The sequence below is a fragment of the Tamandua tetradactyla genome, chromosome 1 (genome assembly GCF_023851605.1).
Source record: "Tamandua tetradactyla isolate mTamTet1 chromosome 1, mTamTet1.pri, whole genome shotgun sequence".
Taxonomy (NCBI): Eukaryota; Metazoa; Chordata; class Mammalia; order Pilosa; family Myrmecophagidae; genus Tamandua; species Tamandua tetradactyla.
Genome location: NC_135327.1, coordinates 169,589,702 through 169,607,540, shown reverse-complemented (window position 1 = coordinate 169,607,540; position 17,839 = coordinate 169,589,702). Strand labels below are relative to the sequence as shown.

Sequence of the window (17,839 nt, the reverse complement as noted above, 5' to 3'; positions counted from 1 at the left end):
GTGGGCCCCCAGTCCGCCTCCCCAGGCTGCTGGCCAACCCAGTGTAAATATTATTACACTCCTACGCATCCAAAGGACGTTAATTATTAAAACACATGCCACCAGGGTAGTGCACTGTAATTAGGTTCAAATTAAATTAGCATCCTCTTGTAATTAGGACATCAATAACCACTCTTGAGGCACTAGTTCTCCAACACCTCCCTATTGCTTCCCAACATGGGCTAATGCAAGAGATGGGGTACACTGACTTTCTCCCTGGGATGTGGAAATAGCCAACCAATAAATAAAGTGGAGACATCCCCCCCTCCACTGCCTTCCTTTCCCTAATGGCCCTGCACATAGGGCAGGGGGAGGGAGATGAGGGTCAGTGGAGAGCCTCACTTGCATGGATATTTCCCTGGTGGCCATCCAAAACCCTGGGCTCTGCTGCAGCAACCCTCAAAGACTGGGAGCCTTCCAGAGCCTGGCCAGAAATGAGTGATGTGGCTTTCCTGCCATCTGTCAGCCCCAACTCATCCCTATTCCCCACTGGAACCTTCCCAGCCACCTGTGCCAGGGCCTTTGCCTATTAAAGTCCCAGGGCACTTGGACACTGCTGTAGCTTGTTACAGATCTTATGATCATCTGCTGCCTCCTCCACAACCGGACTGCACATCCCTGGAGAGCACAGGTGATGACTCCGGCACTCGCTAAGCCAACGCTGTGCTCAGAATTATCTGGTTGTCAATCCACGTTTGGTGGATGGATGGGTGGATGAATGGATGGACAGATAATAGGTGTCCAAGAGATTTTGTGGTCCATCTGAAAAGATGAATGGGAAAGCAGAGTTTACAATCTTGAGGCTAAGGAGCATGTTTTCCACCGGGTGGGGAAAGAACTTCTGGAGAGCTTTTTTCTGTTACTTACAGGCCTGTGTAAGAGGTTGAGTGGCCTCAACAATGTGATAAAAATAAAATGTGCAGATGTACTTGCATAATCAACAGTCCCTCCTTAAGTTGTACATCCTGGGTGTCTTGCTTGCTTCACCCTAGTCCCAGCCCTGTCCAGGACAAATCTCAGGAATTTAACAGATGTGGTAGAGAGAGAACACCAAGCTGGTGATTACTAATTCTTGAACTTAAGAATGCATCAGACAAGCTGGACCAAAAACAGACAGAGAGAAGCAGTGCTTTTTGGTGAATGCTCTGACCTTTGTCTAAACCAACCTTGGAAGAGAAAGAAAAAACGAAGTGGGAAGGTTCAGGCATAATTTCCATTGGAGAGCTAAAAAGAAGGGTTTATCATTGGGCACTGATGTAACCAAGGCAACTGACAGGGAGATGACTTCAGAATTTTTTTATAAAAGAGTGGGCTGGCATCTTGCCCCTCTGCCAATCATGCGCTGGTGAATATACACTGACCTACTTCCTGGCCCTACAAGGTATACCTTGGAGGTAGAGAAATGGGCGAGACTAGCATCTCTTCTCCAAAACTGGCCTCCACCATGGATAAAATAAAATGAGAGACCATGGTAATAATGGGGGCAGGACAGCCTCTCCAGGAGTCGGGATAGATGGTCAGGTTCACACTGACTGGGTTCCATAAGGTGCTGTAGAGTTATGGGGAACACAGTTTATTGGATCGTAAAGGAGTATAAGCCCTTTCTCTGACCAATCCAGAGACATTGTAGGCAGAACCTGTGAGTCCTGAGGAACAGGGAGAGAAGTGTAGTGGTACCTGGAGCTGCACTGACTCAAAACTTCTCTCCTTAACTTGTGCACCCTGGGTTTAGGAAGCATAAATTTTTGTTTTTATTTTTTGGTCTAAAGACAAGAGTCCTGAGTGGAACCTCATGAGATGCCTGGGCCAGAACTCTGTGGGCAAAACTGTCAGGAGTCAGTCTTTTCTGAGACCCAAGAATTCTGGCTTAGGAATCAGAGCTGGCCAGCCAGGCATCGCCACCACCATGACTTCCCCCAAGGTCAAAGGACCAATCTTACATGGCAGTTTGGAGTATCACTTCAGGTAGAATGCCAAGAGGACCATAGGGCTGGTATGGGTAGGTTGGTCAGGAAGACATGGCAACATATTTTACCAAAGTATATGCCTGGGGAAAAGGCTAAGCCACACAGACGCTGCTGTGTGAGAAGAAAGAACGGCTGGGAGATGGGATGCAAGGCAGATCTCCTGGACACTGTGGACACCAGAAGCAGTCACCTCCCCGTCATACACACACCTCCCTTCCCATCTCTCCTTCTCTCTGCCATTCCCTAAGTGGTCTAATAGGCTTTTAATTATACTCTGCAGTGGCTGCTCTGGGGATTTCTCTTCTCCCTTGTGGGCTAGAAATTGCCTGGGGTTTCCGAGCTCTAGGGCCAGCTCTACATTCAGAACCTTTGGGGAAGGTTAAACCAACTAAGGACTGACCTGGAGCAGACAGACCTCTCTTTGGCAGGGCTGTGATCTACGTCAGAGTATCCTTTTCCTCCCAGTTCTTTTCTCGAGTGAGCCTGTGCACTGTTAATGGAGCTGGGTGATAAGAGACCTGGGCAGGAACAAGGGGCCCCTGCTCTTAACCCATGTCAGACCTGGAATTTAGGAAATCATTTTATTTGTCTTGAATGAGTCCCTTTCAGAACCTTGCAGGGGCTCTGAAGGAGCTCACAGGTACTGTGGCTTGTCTAAGGATGCGTCCAGCAATTTCCTGCCTGGGCCTGGCTGGATGAAGCGCAGCCTTTCACTCTGTGTACACATTCATAGTGTGTGTCCTGGGCACTGCTTGCTGAGCTGCTCTAAATCTCCAAGTTTCTTGAGGGTAGCCATGTGCAATGGGATCCAGACTGATGAGTCAAAAGAGAAGCTTCCCAGCTTTCATGATGGCCATGGTGCCAAGTGACACCCTCTAGGTCCCAGGAGTTGCTCAAAACTGTAGCGAGCTGCCCTGCTTCTCCTGACTGGTGCTGTTTTTAGGGGAGGTGGCCAGGCATTTTGATGACTAGCTTGGGGGTCATTCAAATGTCTGGGTTCCTTCCTGCCTGGGGCTGCAGAGATCCCAGTCTCCAGGCTCCACATGACCAATAAGGGCTGCAGACAGCATGTACTATTTTATTGGGCCTTGAAAGCTTTAAATACAGAATGGGGGGATGGCTGGCGAGGGGACAGATATGGACACATTGGCATTTGAGAATGGACATATCAGAGAAATCACATAATCAACAGTTGGACAGAGCCGGGGGGAAGAAGGGCAGTCTGGACAGAGGCGGGGTGTAGGCAGGCAGCTGGCCTTGGCTGCTAGGATTACTCCCTCCAGGATTACATCCCCGGACAGTCTTTAATGTTTCTTTCTGATTTGAGGACAACTTTTTTTAAAAAAAAAACAAAACCACAACCCCCCAAATAAAAACACAAAATCTCTCTTGGGAGAGACTACGGGTGGCAGTGCCTGTCGACCTAGAGGACAAGGGGCCTGCCTCCAGAAGGCCTCTGGTTCCTCCCACCCCACCCCCAGCCCAGAGTCCATATTTTGGGCTACTAGACATTTCCATATACTGAAGCAAAGCTGGACCCAACCTATACCCCCTCTCTGGGTTCTTGAGTTGAAAACACCTCAGCAGAGAAAGAGGTGTTGGTGAGAGTGGTGCTGGGGGCTAGACCCGATGTCCTCCTTAGCGGCTGTAGCCAAATTCATCTGCATCATCGGCTCGGAAGTCTCCATAGCGCCAGAGGTTCAGCTGTAAGAGAAAACAGTATGTGCACTTTCAGGGGTGGGGGCTCCCACCCAGAGGGTCAGGTCCCCCTCTCTCAGCACCCTCAGGCTCCGGAGGTGAAAACTCACCCTGGCACTCTTGGCTGACTCCTGGGCATTCAGGTATTCTGTAATCTAGAGAGAAAAGAGAAGAAAGGGGATGGTCAAGAGCGGGTGTTCCCAACTGAGTAGCCAGGATGACCCCATCATATGTCTAAGTCACTCCTCTGCTCAAAACCCTCCAGCGATGGATCCCCCATTTCCCCAGGGGAGACTCCAAAGTGCCCAGCCCCTCAGTCTCTGTGGTGTGCCCCAGCTCTGTGTACTCGCTGTTCCACTGCCTGAAACATGCTTCTCCCTCCGCCCACCTGGCTGACAGCTCCACCTGCTTCCCATCTCTGATAAGGCAGCATCTTCTTCATTAAGCCTCAACTGACCTCACTTTCTTCTGCTTCTGTTTAAAATTTTTTTCCCATTGTACTTGTCATCTTTTAACATTCTATTTAATTCACTTATTTATTATGTTTATTTTTATTGTCTCCTCATGCTTTAACGTAAGCTCAAGGGCAAGAAATTTTGTCTTTTTTATTCACTGATATACGGTAGGCCCTCGTTAAATGTTAGCTGAAAGAATAAATACATGAATAAGCGAACAAATGTTAAGTGTGTATCTCAAAAGGAATTTTCTGGACATGAGACATTAAAGGGAGCTTCACATAAGGAGCATTAATATCTCTAATTCTACAGGGAAATGTTAGCTAACCTCCTAGGAAACTGGGGTCTCCAAGGGGAGCTGCAGGGGAGAGCCAGTAGTCTCTCTTCTTAGAGAGACTGAAAGAATCCACGCTGGACTTGTTCCAAATCAATTATCAACTCGCACGATCAATGAAGTGTTGGGTAGAGAAAGGAAAGGTGAAAGACAGGTGAGGAATAGGGAAAACAATGGGTAAAATGAAGAGAGTGAAGAAGGAAAGGAGACTAGAATCTGGTCTTCATACCCTGCCCCTCTCTGTGGGAGTGTGGGGGAAGAGCTAGGTGCTGCCTGCTGGCCTCTAACAGTCCTGCCTTGAGAAGACGGCCGTGGAAAAGGTTCAGTGGCTTGGCTGAGGCATTCCTGTCTTCCCAGCAGCTGGGAAGTAGGGCTGGTCTGAAGTGGGGTCCTGTCACTTGGTGAGAGACACCAGGGAGGTGGCTTGGATGTATATGGTACCAAGTAAAAGGAGATTCTTGGCATCCAGAGCCCAATCCTGAGTCAACAACTGAATTTCACAGATGGTTTCACAGGTCTCAGCTCTGCTGATCCTCAAGAACAGCAGTCTCATAATTGGTGGAGGCAGGACTCACTCCCAGTCCCAATTTTTTTGTCTCTTCCTGCAGGCTGGAGGGGTATTTTGGCAGTCTTTCTGGGTCCTTTGGTGCTGCCTCCTGGACAACGGTGGTAATTGGTGCTGGAAGTTGGCTATAGACTTGGAGGGTTTATGTTAGAGATAAGAAGGTGGGAATGGAAGAGACAGAAAGACAGACTTTGACCCTCTCCATCCCACCCCTGGCAAAAGCTTTCTAGCCTATTACCTGGGGGGTTGTGCAAAGGGAAAGTTTCCACTCCAGTTTGCAGCTGCATTCTCAGGCAAACCCTCAGCCAATTAATTTGGGATGTAATTACCTTTTTTTTTTTTTAAATTAAACCTCAACAAACCCAAATCCATTATCTTCCCCCAGCAGGAGTAGCAGATAGTGGGTTTCCTGCTCCCTCACTGGCTCTTGGTGCAGTCTCCAGTCCTTCCCCATCTGTAAAGGTGGGTGGGTATGCTGGTTTGAAGCTGTTATGGTACCCCAGAAAAGCCAGGTCCTTTAATCCTCATTCAATATTGCTGGGTAGGATCTTTTTTATTGTTTCCATGGAGATGTGTCTCCACCCATTCAAGGTGGGGTTGCTTATTGGAGCCCTTTAAGAAGGAACCATTTTGGAAAAAGCTTTAGGACCAATAGAACCCACATAGCCAGAGATCTTTGGAGACGCAGAAGGAGAACACCCCCGTGGAATCATGATGAAATGAGCAGCCAGGAGAGAAAGCTGGCAGAGGTGCCTTCCCAGCTGACAGAGGTGTTTGCACCCACTGGCCTTTCCTAAATCAAGGTATCTTTCCCTGAATGCCTTAGTTTGGACATTTTCATGACTTTAGAACTGTAAACTTGCAACTTAATAAATTCCCCCTTTTTAAGAGCCGTTCTGTTTCTGGTATACTGCATTCCAGCAGCTTACAAACTGTAACAGTCCTTCAGTGGGGAGATGCTAGGGGACTCTGCCCCAGTGGGTGGTCCATGTCCAAGCCACGTACCACTTTCTGGAACTGCTTCTCCTTGCGCACCTCCACCATGACCAAACCCTCCTTCACCAAGCCCAGGCCCACGTCCCCCTTGGAATCAGCAAACTGCAGAGTGACGTGGGGGCAGCCAGCACTCAGGTGTTCCACATTGAGCAAGCACTGAGTATTCTGGATATCCCGGACCACACTGTCCACGGCATCGGTTCGAGCATCCTCCTAGAGCAGGGACACAAGCAAGTGAGTGGGAAAGGTAAGCTCAAGCTAAAGAACAGCCTGTTGGCCCTGAGTCCTGTTCATGGATTTCCAACAAAGTCCACTCATCAGGGGTCTCCACCTCCCTCCCTGTTAAATTCTAATTAGGAAGAAAGCAGGCACTGAATGTGATGTTTCTTTTTCCCTCACCCCTCAAGCCTATTTGCATATGAACCCATCCTTCTCTCCTATCCTAGCGGCCCCACCCATCTGTCTGTGTCTTGGAGGACAAGTGGTTTTTTCCCTTTTCCAAAACCACCCTTAGGGCTTGTTGCCCTGGCCCCACCATCTCCTAGTTTACAAGAGTTTTTTTTTTTTTAGGTGCATGGTCCAGGAATCGAACCTGGGTCTCCCGCATAGAAGGTGAGCCTCTGAACCACCCATGCATCCCTTCCACAGATTCTTGCTCCAGCAGAACTAACCCCACCTTAGTCCCACTCCCTCTGCTTTCACTGGCATTGTCATCTCCACTCCCTTCATACTCATGTCTCCCTAGCACCAGAGACATCCCTTGACCTATTTTGTGATACTTGATCTCAACCTCTTCTCTTGTTCTTTTTCCTCCCTCCATCACATTTTATTTAAAGGTAGAAAATATTCTGTGGGCCAGTTCTTTCTTCCCCCACTCCCCACCCCAATTTGCTTATCCGAATTCTGCATATCTGGCATCAGCTCCAACTATGCTGTTGACCACCCCTGCTGTGAGCGCCAAGCATCTCCTTGTGCTGAGGGCATCTCCCCAGGTCTCAGCTTGTCTGACTTTCCTGGAGGGCTGGACTTTACAGACTGGTTGGCTCTCTCCCTTCAGGGAAGTAGGTGGTGCCTTTCCTCCTCTACTAGCACATTCTGTCTTTGGGGCTCCCCTCCCTCGGGTCGTGGGAACACCAGCACTTCCCCAGGCTCCAGCTCCTCTTCATCACATCTTCCATATCCTCACTCTGGGCAATCTTGTACACTCCCACGGTTTCAGCCATGCAAATCCATTATTTTAGGTCTTATTTCACCTCCAAATTGAAAACTATAAAGTTGCTTAGAGGTACCAAAAGCACCTAATTTGCTCCTTTGTTTTCTCCCTGTTTTAGTCAATAGCAACATGTCCATGAGCCTCCCTTGCGAGGAATATCAGTGCCGTCTCAGATCCCTCCTCTCTCTCAGGCCCGGGACCCTACCCTCTGATGTTGTCACAGCATCTCCGAGAGCTGTCCTTCTTGTCCCATCCCCACCTGCGTGATGCAGATTTAAACATCATTGCCTCTCATCTGGGCTATTCTGGTTGACTCCCAACCATCCCTCCCAGTCCCCTTTTCATGATTTCCCTTCCATGATGCCGCTAGAACTTTCGAAAAAGATCTGACCATGTCTCACTTCTGCTGACACCTCTCCTGTCTACAGTATAAAGAACAAACTCCTTACTGTGATACCCAGCACCTAACTTACCTTTCCATTCTCACTTCCTGCTACTGCGTGCAAGCTCCCTGGGATCCAATTGTGGTGGATTAGTCCTTTCCTAAACACACCCTGGACCACTAGGCCTACCCCATCTCTCAAGAATGAGCTCAAATGCTCTAATATCACCTTGGTGGCAGTTTCTGTCGGGTTCCATAAAGCTGATCATTTGCATCTCTTGAGTCCCAAAGCACTCGTTTCCTATTACTAATAGAGTATCCATCAGGCTTCCATCTTCTCCCGTCAGCCTGAGAGGGCCTTAGCAGTGACTGGTTATCAACAGACAGTCCCCTCTGGATGGGTATGAGCTGCTAGAAGGAAGTAAGACGTCTAGACTCACATCTTGGGGCACCTGGATAAAGGCGAAGGCATATTCTGTGGCTTGAGCGGGCAGCACACGAGTGCTGAAGGCAGGTGGTAGGGTACCCAGGCGGGTCGCTGGCAGGATTTCTCTCTGCAGAGGCAAATAACATCACACACTCAATCCTCCCTTGCTCTCCCAGGACAACTCCAGTGGCTAGGCCTCTGGGAATTCTCAGCCTGGGCCACCCCCTCATCCCATGACTCAGTTCCATTTACCCAGATGCACTAGCTTCCCCAGTGAGCAAAGCCTCGGGAGAAAGTGCTCATGTCCTGCTGACCTGGCAGCAAGCAGGTAGCTGTGACTCACACCCTCTGGTCCCGGGTCTGGTGCTGACACACCTGGTGACTCCCAATTACCGTGGTGATAATTAGACTTTCATCACTGTTTCCATTTCCTTAAGTTCTCTTCCCTCTGACACATGTGTTTCCTCACTACTTCCCCAAAGACTAGGGGTGCTCCAGCTGTTGGCTAGGAGAGCAGACCAAGGCGAGGGGCCACAGTTCTGGCCCAGGCGTTGGTGGGGGGGATACCCCTAGCCTGGCAGGACCTTTTCCTTTGTGTATTGGCAGATGATAAATTGGAAGCATGGCTAGCTACGCTCTCACTCCTAGTACCTGAGGAGGGTAAGAAAGGAAAGCAGATAACCACAGCCATATCTTGAGAACATCACTGTTTTTTGTAACTACAACTTTCTTCCCTGCTTACTGCCATTCCCACAGGGAATCTCCCAGGCTTGCAGACTCAGCTGGAGATACTGTCCTCCCAAGGGTATCAGTCACTCTACTACCTTTGCTTGTTCTTTTCCAGCAAACCTGGGTCTGGAGATATGCTGGGTCTCAGCAGATCGAACCAAGACTCTGTCCAGCTCGAGGACCAGGAGCTAGGGGGCATAAAGGGCCTCCATGGACTCCGGAAGCCCAGAGGTGAAGCAGAAGAGGAACTGTGGGTGTGGCTGGTCATGAGACATGTCATGCTCCCAAACCTCTGGCCAGAGATCTCAGTCTTGCCTGTCACTTGGGGTCTGTGCATGTTCTACAAATATTAAAGATGCCCACATGCTCACCACTCTGTCAGTAAGGGAGTCCAAAGCCCAGATGGACCTTAGAGAGATCAAGTGGGCCTGACCTAGGGTGCTACCAGGTGTGATGGTCCCTGACAGTCACTGGGGGACCCTCCCTTGCCTACTCCTCCACTCCCAGTTCCCCACACTCACGTTGCCGTAGTCAATGTAGAAGACATGTACTTTGGCAGGAGACTCCACTTTCTCAACTCGGGCGCGGTACCTGCAATGGCATTGTGGGCCGTGCTCAAGTGACAGCTCTGAGGGGTTTGAGGCGCCTCAGAGATGGCAAGGCAGGGGGCACAGTACCTCCCTGCCCTGGGCTCAGAGTGCACACCACAGGTGTCACAGAGGGCAGTTCCCGGACTTACCAGGGCCCCAGCCTCAGGGCACTGCGGCCACCATCGAATGGAATCAGAGCATAGCTGGGAGCAGAGGGAGGGAGAAGGGAGTATGTGGAGCAGATTAATGTGTCCTTGGGGCATAAAGCAACAAGACTAATGACTAGATTGATGTCTGCTGTTTAAACCCGGCACACTAAACAGCAGTGTAATTAGCCAGCAGAGCTGTCTGGGAGGCCGCAGCAGGGAACACATCCAAGTCACTTCGTCACTCTGGGAAGGCCATGGGCCCTACCCTTGTTAGATCAAACATAAGTGACCTTCTTCTAGCTTGCGAGGGCTGCTGATGGCCTAGACACCCAGGGTGGAAATTCCCGGTGGCTGATCTGGGCTCAGTGTGAATGAGCCTCGTCCCTCACCCTCTGCGACATCGCTTTGCCTAAGTGGGTGAGTGGTATATGGGACAGTCCAGCCAGCCAGGCTCCAACCACGGAGCTTCCCAGGAGAGAGGGAGGGACGCCGTTTTTCCTGTACTCCAGAGGCTCGCTGGACTTCAGGGGGCTGCTGGGCCAGCACACAGGCCCCAGGTGGACTGTGGGCAATGAAGTGGGTCACCTTGGAGAACTGGCAGGGGTCAGCAACAATTCAGTGGAAACCGTTACAACAAATGCTCAAAATCCAGCTGGTAGTTTTGTAAGCCTGTGCCCTAAGGACAGACTAGCAATCACCCCCACTTAGATTCTTTGTCTAGCTCTGTTCCAAGTGGCTTACCATTCTCCATCTACAAATTTGGCAATGCAGAATTCTCCCCGGCGGGGGGTATAGGAGCCCTCTACAGGAGGGTGGCTGGCAATGTCATTACGCATATTCTCCATCAGCTTCTCCAGCTGGGTGCCTGCCAGGGAGGAAGAAGACAGTGAGACTTGGGTGCCATGCTCTTTGGAGCCTCATCTTTGGTTGGGGTTGGGAGGCCAATGGGGAACAAGTAGGATGGGATATATGCAGGGCATCCACAGCAGTGGCTCTGCCTCCATCTCACACAGGGACATCCTCTTTGGTCCCTGCTTAAGAGGTTTCAGGTTGCCTTTCTCCCAAAGTGCAACTGGTGACCTGTTTACACTTGGGGCCTAGCAGATATACACAGCCTTCCATCTGCAGCTAGCCAATCTAATGGTCATGGCTGTGGAAGTCCAGGGGAATGGTCTGGGCTGGGTTTTTTCTGTTGTTGTTTTGCTTTGTTTTTTTAATGGAAGTGGACCCTTTCCTAGGACTCAAGTACCTGGGCTTTCATTAATGAGGTGGAGAAAGTAAGTGGACATAGACAAGGACAAGCCTAAACAGCCTCCTCCAGGGTGACAGCTTGCCTCCCTGCACGCAGGTTTACGAAGACCAGCTGCTGGCCTGGGCCACAGATGGTAGCTACTCCTTCCAGTGTCTTCCAGGGGGCAAAAGTGGAGATGAAGGACAGGCCCCATACAACCTTAGATAAGGAAAGGGCCTCAGAATATGAGTCATGGAAGGTAGGGGAAGAATGTGGGAGTAGGACCCACACATTTCCAGGTGACCCTTGTCACCCTGAAAGATATATGTTGAACTGGACTTCCAGTGCTGCCAGGCTGGGTTCCAACACCCCATCTCCCCAGCTGAGGGGCTCTTCTCAGTTGGAGTGAGGTTTTCTCCTTTCCTGCCTTGTCTTTCCCTAATTTCTCTGGCTTTGTGTTGACAGTCGTTGATGCTGTCTGCTACTCGTTTTGCTAGGTCTAGGAACACCCCTGGACTTCTGAGTTTCCCTCCCTAGCTTCTTCCTGCTATGCTCTCTCCACTCGCACCCTGCTAAGCATCAGACCCCCGTGGCTTTACCTTTTATGCCCCCCTAGCCCTGATTCTGGCTTAGCATCAGAGACATATGCTCCCTTCCCCCTCAGACATGTGGGGAGTGTGGCTGTGAATGCGGTTTAAGTGTGGAGTTTCTCTACATGGCTTCAGGGCTGAACGCGGCACTGTAACAGGTGCTTAATACATATTTGTTGTTACACTTGCCAGTGGCGGCCTTCTAAGTTCCTTGTCCATGTTTATGTTTCTACTCCTATACCAAGCTCCTTGAGGGTACAGACCATAGCTCACTCATTTGTTTACTCTCTTGAGGCCTGGCGCACGCAGGGCGCTTAGTAACTCAGCCGTACTGAAGATGAACTGCACGCGCACAGGGGGATGCGCGTCTCCTCTCAGGCCTCCGTGTGGCCACTGTGCCTGCACCCACAAAGCTCTTCAGAACAGGGCCTTAGGAAGCTAAAGTACTAAAGCATCTATAATTCTCCTTAGAGAGCTTTCCTTGTTCACAGACAGTAAAATTCCAGGGACTAGGAATAAGCCTCTACCCAGACAAGAGCCTCCTTTACTTGGTCTACTATTCTTTTTTTTCCCTTCAAGGCAGAACTTTGGCCAAAGCCCCTGGGAGGCCTTACACAAAGCCTGGTCAGAAAATTCCAGCTAATGACAATGTTTTCATCAGATTCTTCTCAAAGAGAGGCTTCAATAGAGAGAAGAGGCCCAGGGTGAGAGGAACCCCCAAGAGGGGTGAAAGATTATAGAAGGGGGAGGCTGTGGCTCCTGAGGTTCATTTTCACAGATTTTATGGCGCTACCTGAGGGCAGAGTATGCCACAAAGCATCTTACACCCTCCTCCGTATTAGTACATGGTTCCCTTTCTGTCCCTATTTTCTGCTGTGGATACCACTCATTTCAGTGTCCTGGCTTCCTGGAGACAGCCACCTGGGGCGCATGGTGGTCAGCAGGAAGCTGTGAAGCTTTGTCCCTGGAGATGCCGGTGTCCTGCTCTTTTTCAAGGCAGGTTCTCTCAAGTAGGACCCGGTGACCAGGTAGGGTCTACGTGAGAGTTGTAGCTTGGGCAGTGTCTTCTCTCAGTTCCCTTTTCCCTGAGGTGTCCAGGGCCATTCTAACTGGCCCCCTCTCCTCAGGAGTGACAATTGTTCCTACTTAGATACCACTGCAAGACTCTTTTCCTGTCACACAATCCAGACCCTGGAGGCCATCCGCCTCCTGAGTTCATTTCCAAGGTAATTGCTGGTCCAGCTTTCCTCAAGAGAACCTAATCCTGAAGGCTTATCAGATCCATCTCTACTCTTTTTGCTTTTTTTTCCCTCCTAAGAATAGCCAGCCCAGGGCCATGAGTGGTAAGTTATGTATGTGCGTGTGCGCGCGCACGTGTGTGTTGTGAAACGACATTGTCACAAAAGCAGTTGCTTGGGAAATATCATTAGAGAGGGGAAGTGGCTGGGACTAGGCTGTTAGCAATCTGTGGAGGGCCTGGGCTGTAGCAAGGACTGGATGAAGAGGCTGGAGAGTGCATCCTGCCTTCTGCAGGCTGGCCCCTCTTCCTTGCAAGGATTTGGCTCCTTGGACCCAGAGGTTTTTCTAAGAGCTTCTCCCTCTGCCTCAATTAAATAGGTTCCTTGCAGAGGGGGCAATGGGAAGAGGGAGGTCAGGATGGAGAGCGGTGGGAAGTAGGGCCAGCAGGGCCCTTGTGCAGCTGCTGTGAGAGCTATCTATACTGCCTTCTGCCCTCCAGAAGTCTGAGGTCTCTACCTAGGGACCCCACCTAGGGGTCCTGTGCAAAGAGCCTGAAGGGAGGAGGGGAGGAGAAGGAGGAAGAGAGGGGCGTTCTGAAAGACTGCTGTGAGATGATTTTCCCCAGAGCGCGGCCTGTTTCCATGGAAACTGGCTACCACTCAGGGCTATGGTAACCTCTAGAGAAGGAGAAACCCCAGCAGAGACAAGCCCAGTCTCCCTCCTCCTTCTGCCTTCCCAAGGGACTTGAGGGGTGAAGGGCCGAGTGATGCCTGGTTTGTGCTTCCTGATAGACTGTGAGGGCTACAGCTCAGATAGGGGAGTCTGGGAGCAAAATTACCTAAGAGTTTAGAGGCACCCCTCGACAAAATAAGTTCTCTCAGTAGTTGTCAGAGGACCTGCTCAGCCTCATCTACCTGCCTGCATCTACTCCAAGGCCCACTTTGTGGTTCATGAAATGACTCTCCGGCCCAGATGGAGCTGTGCAATGGGGCCTGAGGAATGGGGCAACAGCTGTCCACTATTCGGCGGAGGCTCCTAGAAGCCCTGGGCTGTGTTCCTGCCTCCCACTGAACAGAGGGACCAGGAAGTAAGCTGGGGCTGGGCACTCACCAGTCTCCACATCCTGTACGTAGAAATGCAAGTCGTCAGTGATCTCGGTCACAAACACTGGTTTGTAGCTGGCCGATCGCTCCTTCTCCTCCAGCACTGGCAACACCTCCTCCACGGGCTGCTCCTCGTAGCGGGCCCAGACCTGCACACAGTCAGCAGAGGGGAGGATGGGATTAGGAAGTGAAGTGAAAAAGGGCACTGGACAAGCTGGGTCACCTCAGGGCACTTTGTTCACGTTGGGCTGAGCCCCTGGAGCCCTCCTACCTCTGAGGGGGAAGGAGGGATCTCTGAAGTTCTAGCCAAAGGCTCTCAAATTCTGGCAAGAATCAGAAGCAACTGCTGCTTTCCAGGTCCCACCCCAGGTTTCTGAATTAGAATCTCAGTTATAAGGGCCCCAGAGAAGGCAAACCGAGCACGGGCTCGCAGACGGTGAGAGGCGTTCCTCTGAATGCCTGCCTTGGCTCTGGGCTCCCTCCCTGCTCCTCTAGTGGCTCTGGTTCCCCATCTCCCTTCTGCAGGGCTTAGAAAGGGGGGGCTCCACCTCTTACCTCTCTCACTGCCACAGGGCCACTGGCACTCTGGAGGCACTCCCGAGGTACCCCTGAGGCTATGCTGGGAGGGCTGGGCAGGACTCACTGGGCAAGGATGCCTCTCTCAGCAACTTTGCCCTATCCTCCTCTCCTCAGGCAGGGCGCTCTGACCTCAGCTCAGAAGCTGGGCCACCCCCTCTCTTCCCTTCTCTCTTCCTTCCCCAAGCCCTGGGCCATCAGGGCTGCAGAGGCTCAAAAGCTGATTCAATGTGACAGTGCGTCAAGTCCAATCCTATGGCCAGGAGATTATTCAAGTGGTGGGTCCAGTCAGCAGGGAGGGAGGTATCTTTCTAGCTGAGCAGCAGGAAGGGGGTGATGGGGGAATGTAGGGGACTGGCTCACCCACTAGGGTCTCACAGAGAAACAGGGGATGGTAAATAGCACTAGTCAAAAGCTTACATGTTTTCTAGGTGCCAGGTGCTATTCTAAATCTCCCCATATTCACTCATTTAATCCGCACAACAATGCTCTGAGAAGGTATTAGTATCACCAAATGGGGAGTACGAGTGGGGAAACCAAGGCACATAGGCTTTCCCATGATCATGTAGCCAGGAGAAGTGGAGCCAGGAGTCAAACATAGGCAGCTGGGCTCTAAGCTCTCTAAGGAGCATTTTGCCTTTGATTGGGCCTCCTGGGGACAAAAGGTAGCATTGGGCAGTGGGCAAAGTTGTCACTGGGAAAAGACGTAGACTCTTGTGTCTCATTGCTCTTTAATTTGCTTTAATTTTGGTCAAGCTGGGTCCATTCCTGGGTCTCCTTTCCTTCCCTGTAAAACAAGGTTCACCAAGATCTTGCCTCTATGCTGATAATGCAGATCCCTGGGTAGGGTCCAGGAAGCAGCTGAACAGTAAGAATGCTAGGACTCCTGAACCACCTTGGAGCACATCCACAGAGCCCATGCTTCCACCTTTAATGAGGCCTGAATGTGTGTGTCTTTCACTAAAGGGTTGGTAAAGGCTTTGAGAGCTTTGGGTTGGAAATGAGCAAGAGGGGCTTCCCAAGCTTGGGGGATGCTGCTGTATAGCTAAGGTTAATAGGAGAGACATCTCCCAAGTTCAAACTTTCTGCCATCCCACAAAGAGCAGTGCCTTTTGAGATTGAGCCTGTGGGCCCCTGGACTGGGGCTGGGCTCTAACCCAAACAGGTCTTGACCCCCTTTCGCTTTCCCGGCTCCAGATAGGCTAACACCTGTCCCCATCACCACTGCCATTTCCCTCAGCACTAGTACTTAGAGACCTCTGCACATATGACTCCTTCTTATACCCCCAGCCTGGCTGGCCAGAAGAGAGGAGGCAGGTGGCAGGACCACCATGCACAGGTTTGACTACCAGTCAGATCAGACTCTTGGCCTAATCCCTTGAGGGCACACCTGCCCATATGGGGAAGGAGGTCTCTAGCTTTTGGACTCCCTGTGAAAGGGTCTCTATAATCAAAGGCCATGGCATGGACTGCTGAGAACACTTTAGCAGATATCCACACATGCTTCCAATTTCAGGACTATGTCTGATTGAGGCTAAGCTTTCCTCTTGTCTCTCCAGTTTGAAGTTCCTCAGGTAAAATATCAACTCAACTGGTAATATCGTTGACATTCTGGGCGCCCAGCCGCTCTGAGATCCTGGCAGCTCTGGGATGGACCTGCCTCTCACTGCCTCAGAGGGCCCATCAGCACCGCCTTACGTGAGGTGGAGCTGACTCCTGCACATCCCTGCCAGCATCCCTCCTGGCTCAGAGAAAGCTGTCCCCAGGGCCTGCCTTCTCCCAGCCAGCACCCAGCCCTATGATCCCTCACTGTCAGCATTCTGCTCTCCAGATCAAGTGAGTGGGTTGTTCCCTTTCCCACCCTCTGCTCTTCCGTTTTCCTCCCTCCAGTGTGGGCCAGGAGCCTGGGAGTAGTTCCTGTTTGGATCCTACTACCATCTTGCTCCCGGCCCCCTTCCCTTGGCTGTGGGGGAAGGAAATGCCTCAGCAGTGTTGATGAATTGGGAATAGACTTGACAGAGTGAGAGCAGAAACTGCTAATGACTCCTCAAGTAAAAGTGCCTCAGGCAGCAGCATTTGGCTTCCTCCTGGGGTGGGGGTGGGGGTGGGGAGGTGGGGCTTTTTGCCCTGACTCAGGTGGGCAGCAAGCTAGAAGTCAGGGATGATGCAGACAAGAGATTCAGGAAGGGTCCTCTGTTCCCCTTTGCTCCTGCTTGGATGGAGGGCAGCCAAGAGGCCACTCCTGATAGGTCCCACAGTTCACGCGATGTACACAGCTACCTTAATGGAGAAGTCAACACAGGAAACGTCTCTCATATAAACTGGCTGGTGCCTGAGGTTGCCAAGAGGCATCCAAAGAGTACAAGAGGGAGAGCTGCTCTGCAGACAAAGGAACTGTTCTTAAAAGCAACTGAGAAGGGCAGCGGTTTTCCTTTGGGAACAGAGGCGACCAGCTGCTTCCTAGGCCCTGGCAGCCAGTGGCCTGATGTCAGCTGATACATACAGCCTAGCTAGGTGGCTGCTAGGTGGAGAGGAGGGGTCAGTCAGCTGGCTCAGGGCATGGCTGCACATGTCCCCACCCTTGGAACAAGAGCATGTTTTGACCATGTTGATCTATGCTCCACCTCTGCAGAACAGCCACAGAAGGGGACATACACATACAGTGGCAAGACATCTGCCAGTGCCACTTTCCCACAGCCATGCTGAGCCTTCTCACAGCTCATGTACCTGACTAGGAACCTTTTTTAGGGGAACCCAATGGTTGCTACTCCTCTTCCTGGACTTCTGGAGAGATGAAGAGGAAAACCCAGAGCCCCCTTGCAGAAGAACAGTTATTGTGCATACAAACAAGGGCGCTGGGAGTCTCACCCTCGAGGTGGGTCTGGCTCCAGCTCTTGGACCATCTCAGGGCTGCCTTAGTCTTAGAGGAGAGGCCTTTGTCCACTCTTCTCTGACTTGTGACCAGGCTGGGGAACAGCATCTGTCTTATTTAAAGGCTAGGGCCAAGACAGAGCTCTGTCTTGAGCAGGGCCCCTCTGTAACACCCCCCACCCCCTTGGCCCTGGCTATCAACCAAGGTCAGGAATGGGCAAGAGAAGCATCATCTACCTCCCTGATCTACTCCAGGATGCTCAGCCCTCCAAGCTTCTGCTTTGCTGAGGCCCCCTCTATTTTCTAGGGATCCTAATGATCCCCTGCTGCCACTGCTGTCCTAGGGAAGGAGCCCACCCCACTAGCTACAGGCAAGGGCAGGTCAGGAGCAGAGGCCATCTCTCCTCTAGTCCTCTCCCCTGCGCCCTCCCTTGCTTCCTGTACTTCCTCCCCAGGGAGTCCCAGCTCTCCCCCTTGGCAAGAGATGGGAAATGTGGTCTGGGAATCCACAGGCTAGAGCCTTTCCTTTTAAATCCTATTTAATATTGCTGCTCTCACAGCTCTGGGGCTGGAGCTGGCATGGGGCCAGGGTGGCAGAGGCCTTCAAGCCCGCAGCAGGGAAGCCAAGCTCAATAAATTCCAATCAATGGCCAATCCAGCCCTGTCTAGGGCTCTGCTGGGGCAT

The 17,839-nt window shown here is 51.3% G+C and overlaps 1 protein-coding gene across 2 annotated transcripts in view; it reads right to left on the bottom strand.

Annotated features, from left to right (window-relative positions):
* Positions 1–3,064: 3,064 nt before the first annotated feature.
* SND1 (staphylococcal nuclease and tudor domain containing 1) overlaps positions 3,065–17,839 on the bottom strand; it is a 499,108-nt gene continuing 484,333 nt past the window's right edge. For both annotated transcript variants that reach the window (XM_077124437.1, XM_077124455.1), the window contains 7 exons: positions 13,715–13,856; positions 10,286–10,409; positions 9,327–9,396; positions 8,090–8,203; positions 6,064–6,267; positions 3,815–3,859; positions 3,065–3,710 (listed from right to left, as the gene is read on the bottom strand). In XM_077124437.1, the coding sequence (XP_076980552.1) occupies positions 3,645–3,710; positions 3,815–3,859; positions 6,064–6,267; positions 8,090–8,203; positions 9,327–9,396; positions 10,286–10,409; positions 13,715–13,856 (765 nt within the window). In that variant the 3' untranslated portion in view covers positions 3,065–3,644. The remainder of the gene's footprint in view (positions 3,711–3,814; positions 3,860–6,063; positions 6,268–8,089; positions 8,204–9,326; positions 9,397–10,285; positions 10,410–13,714; positions 13,857–17,839) is intronic.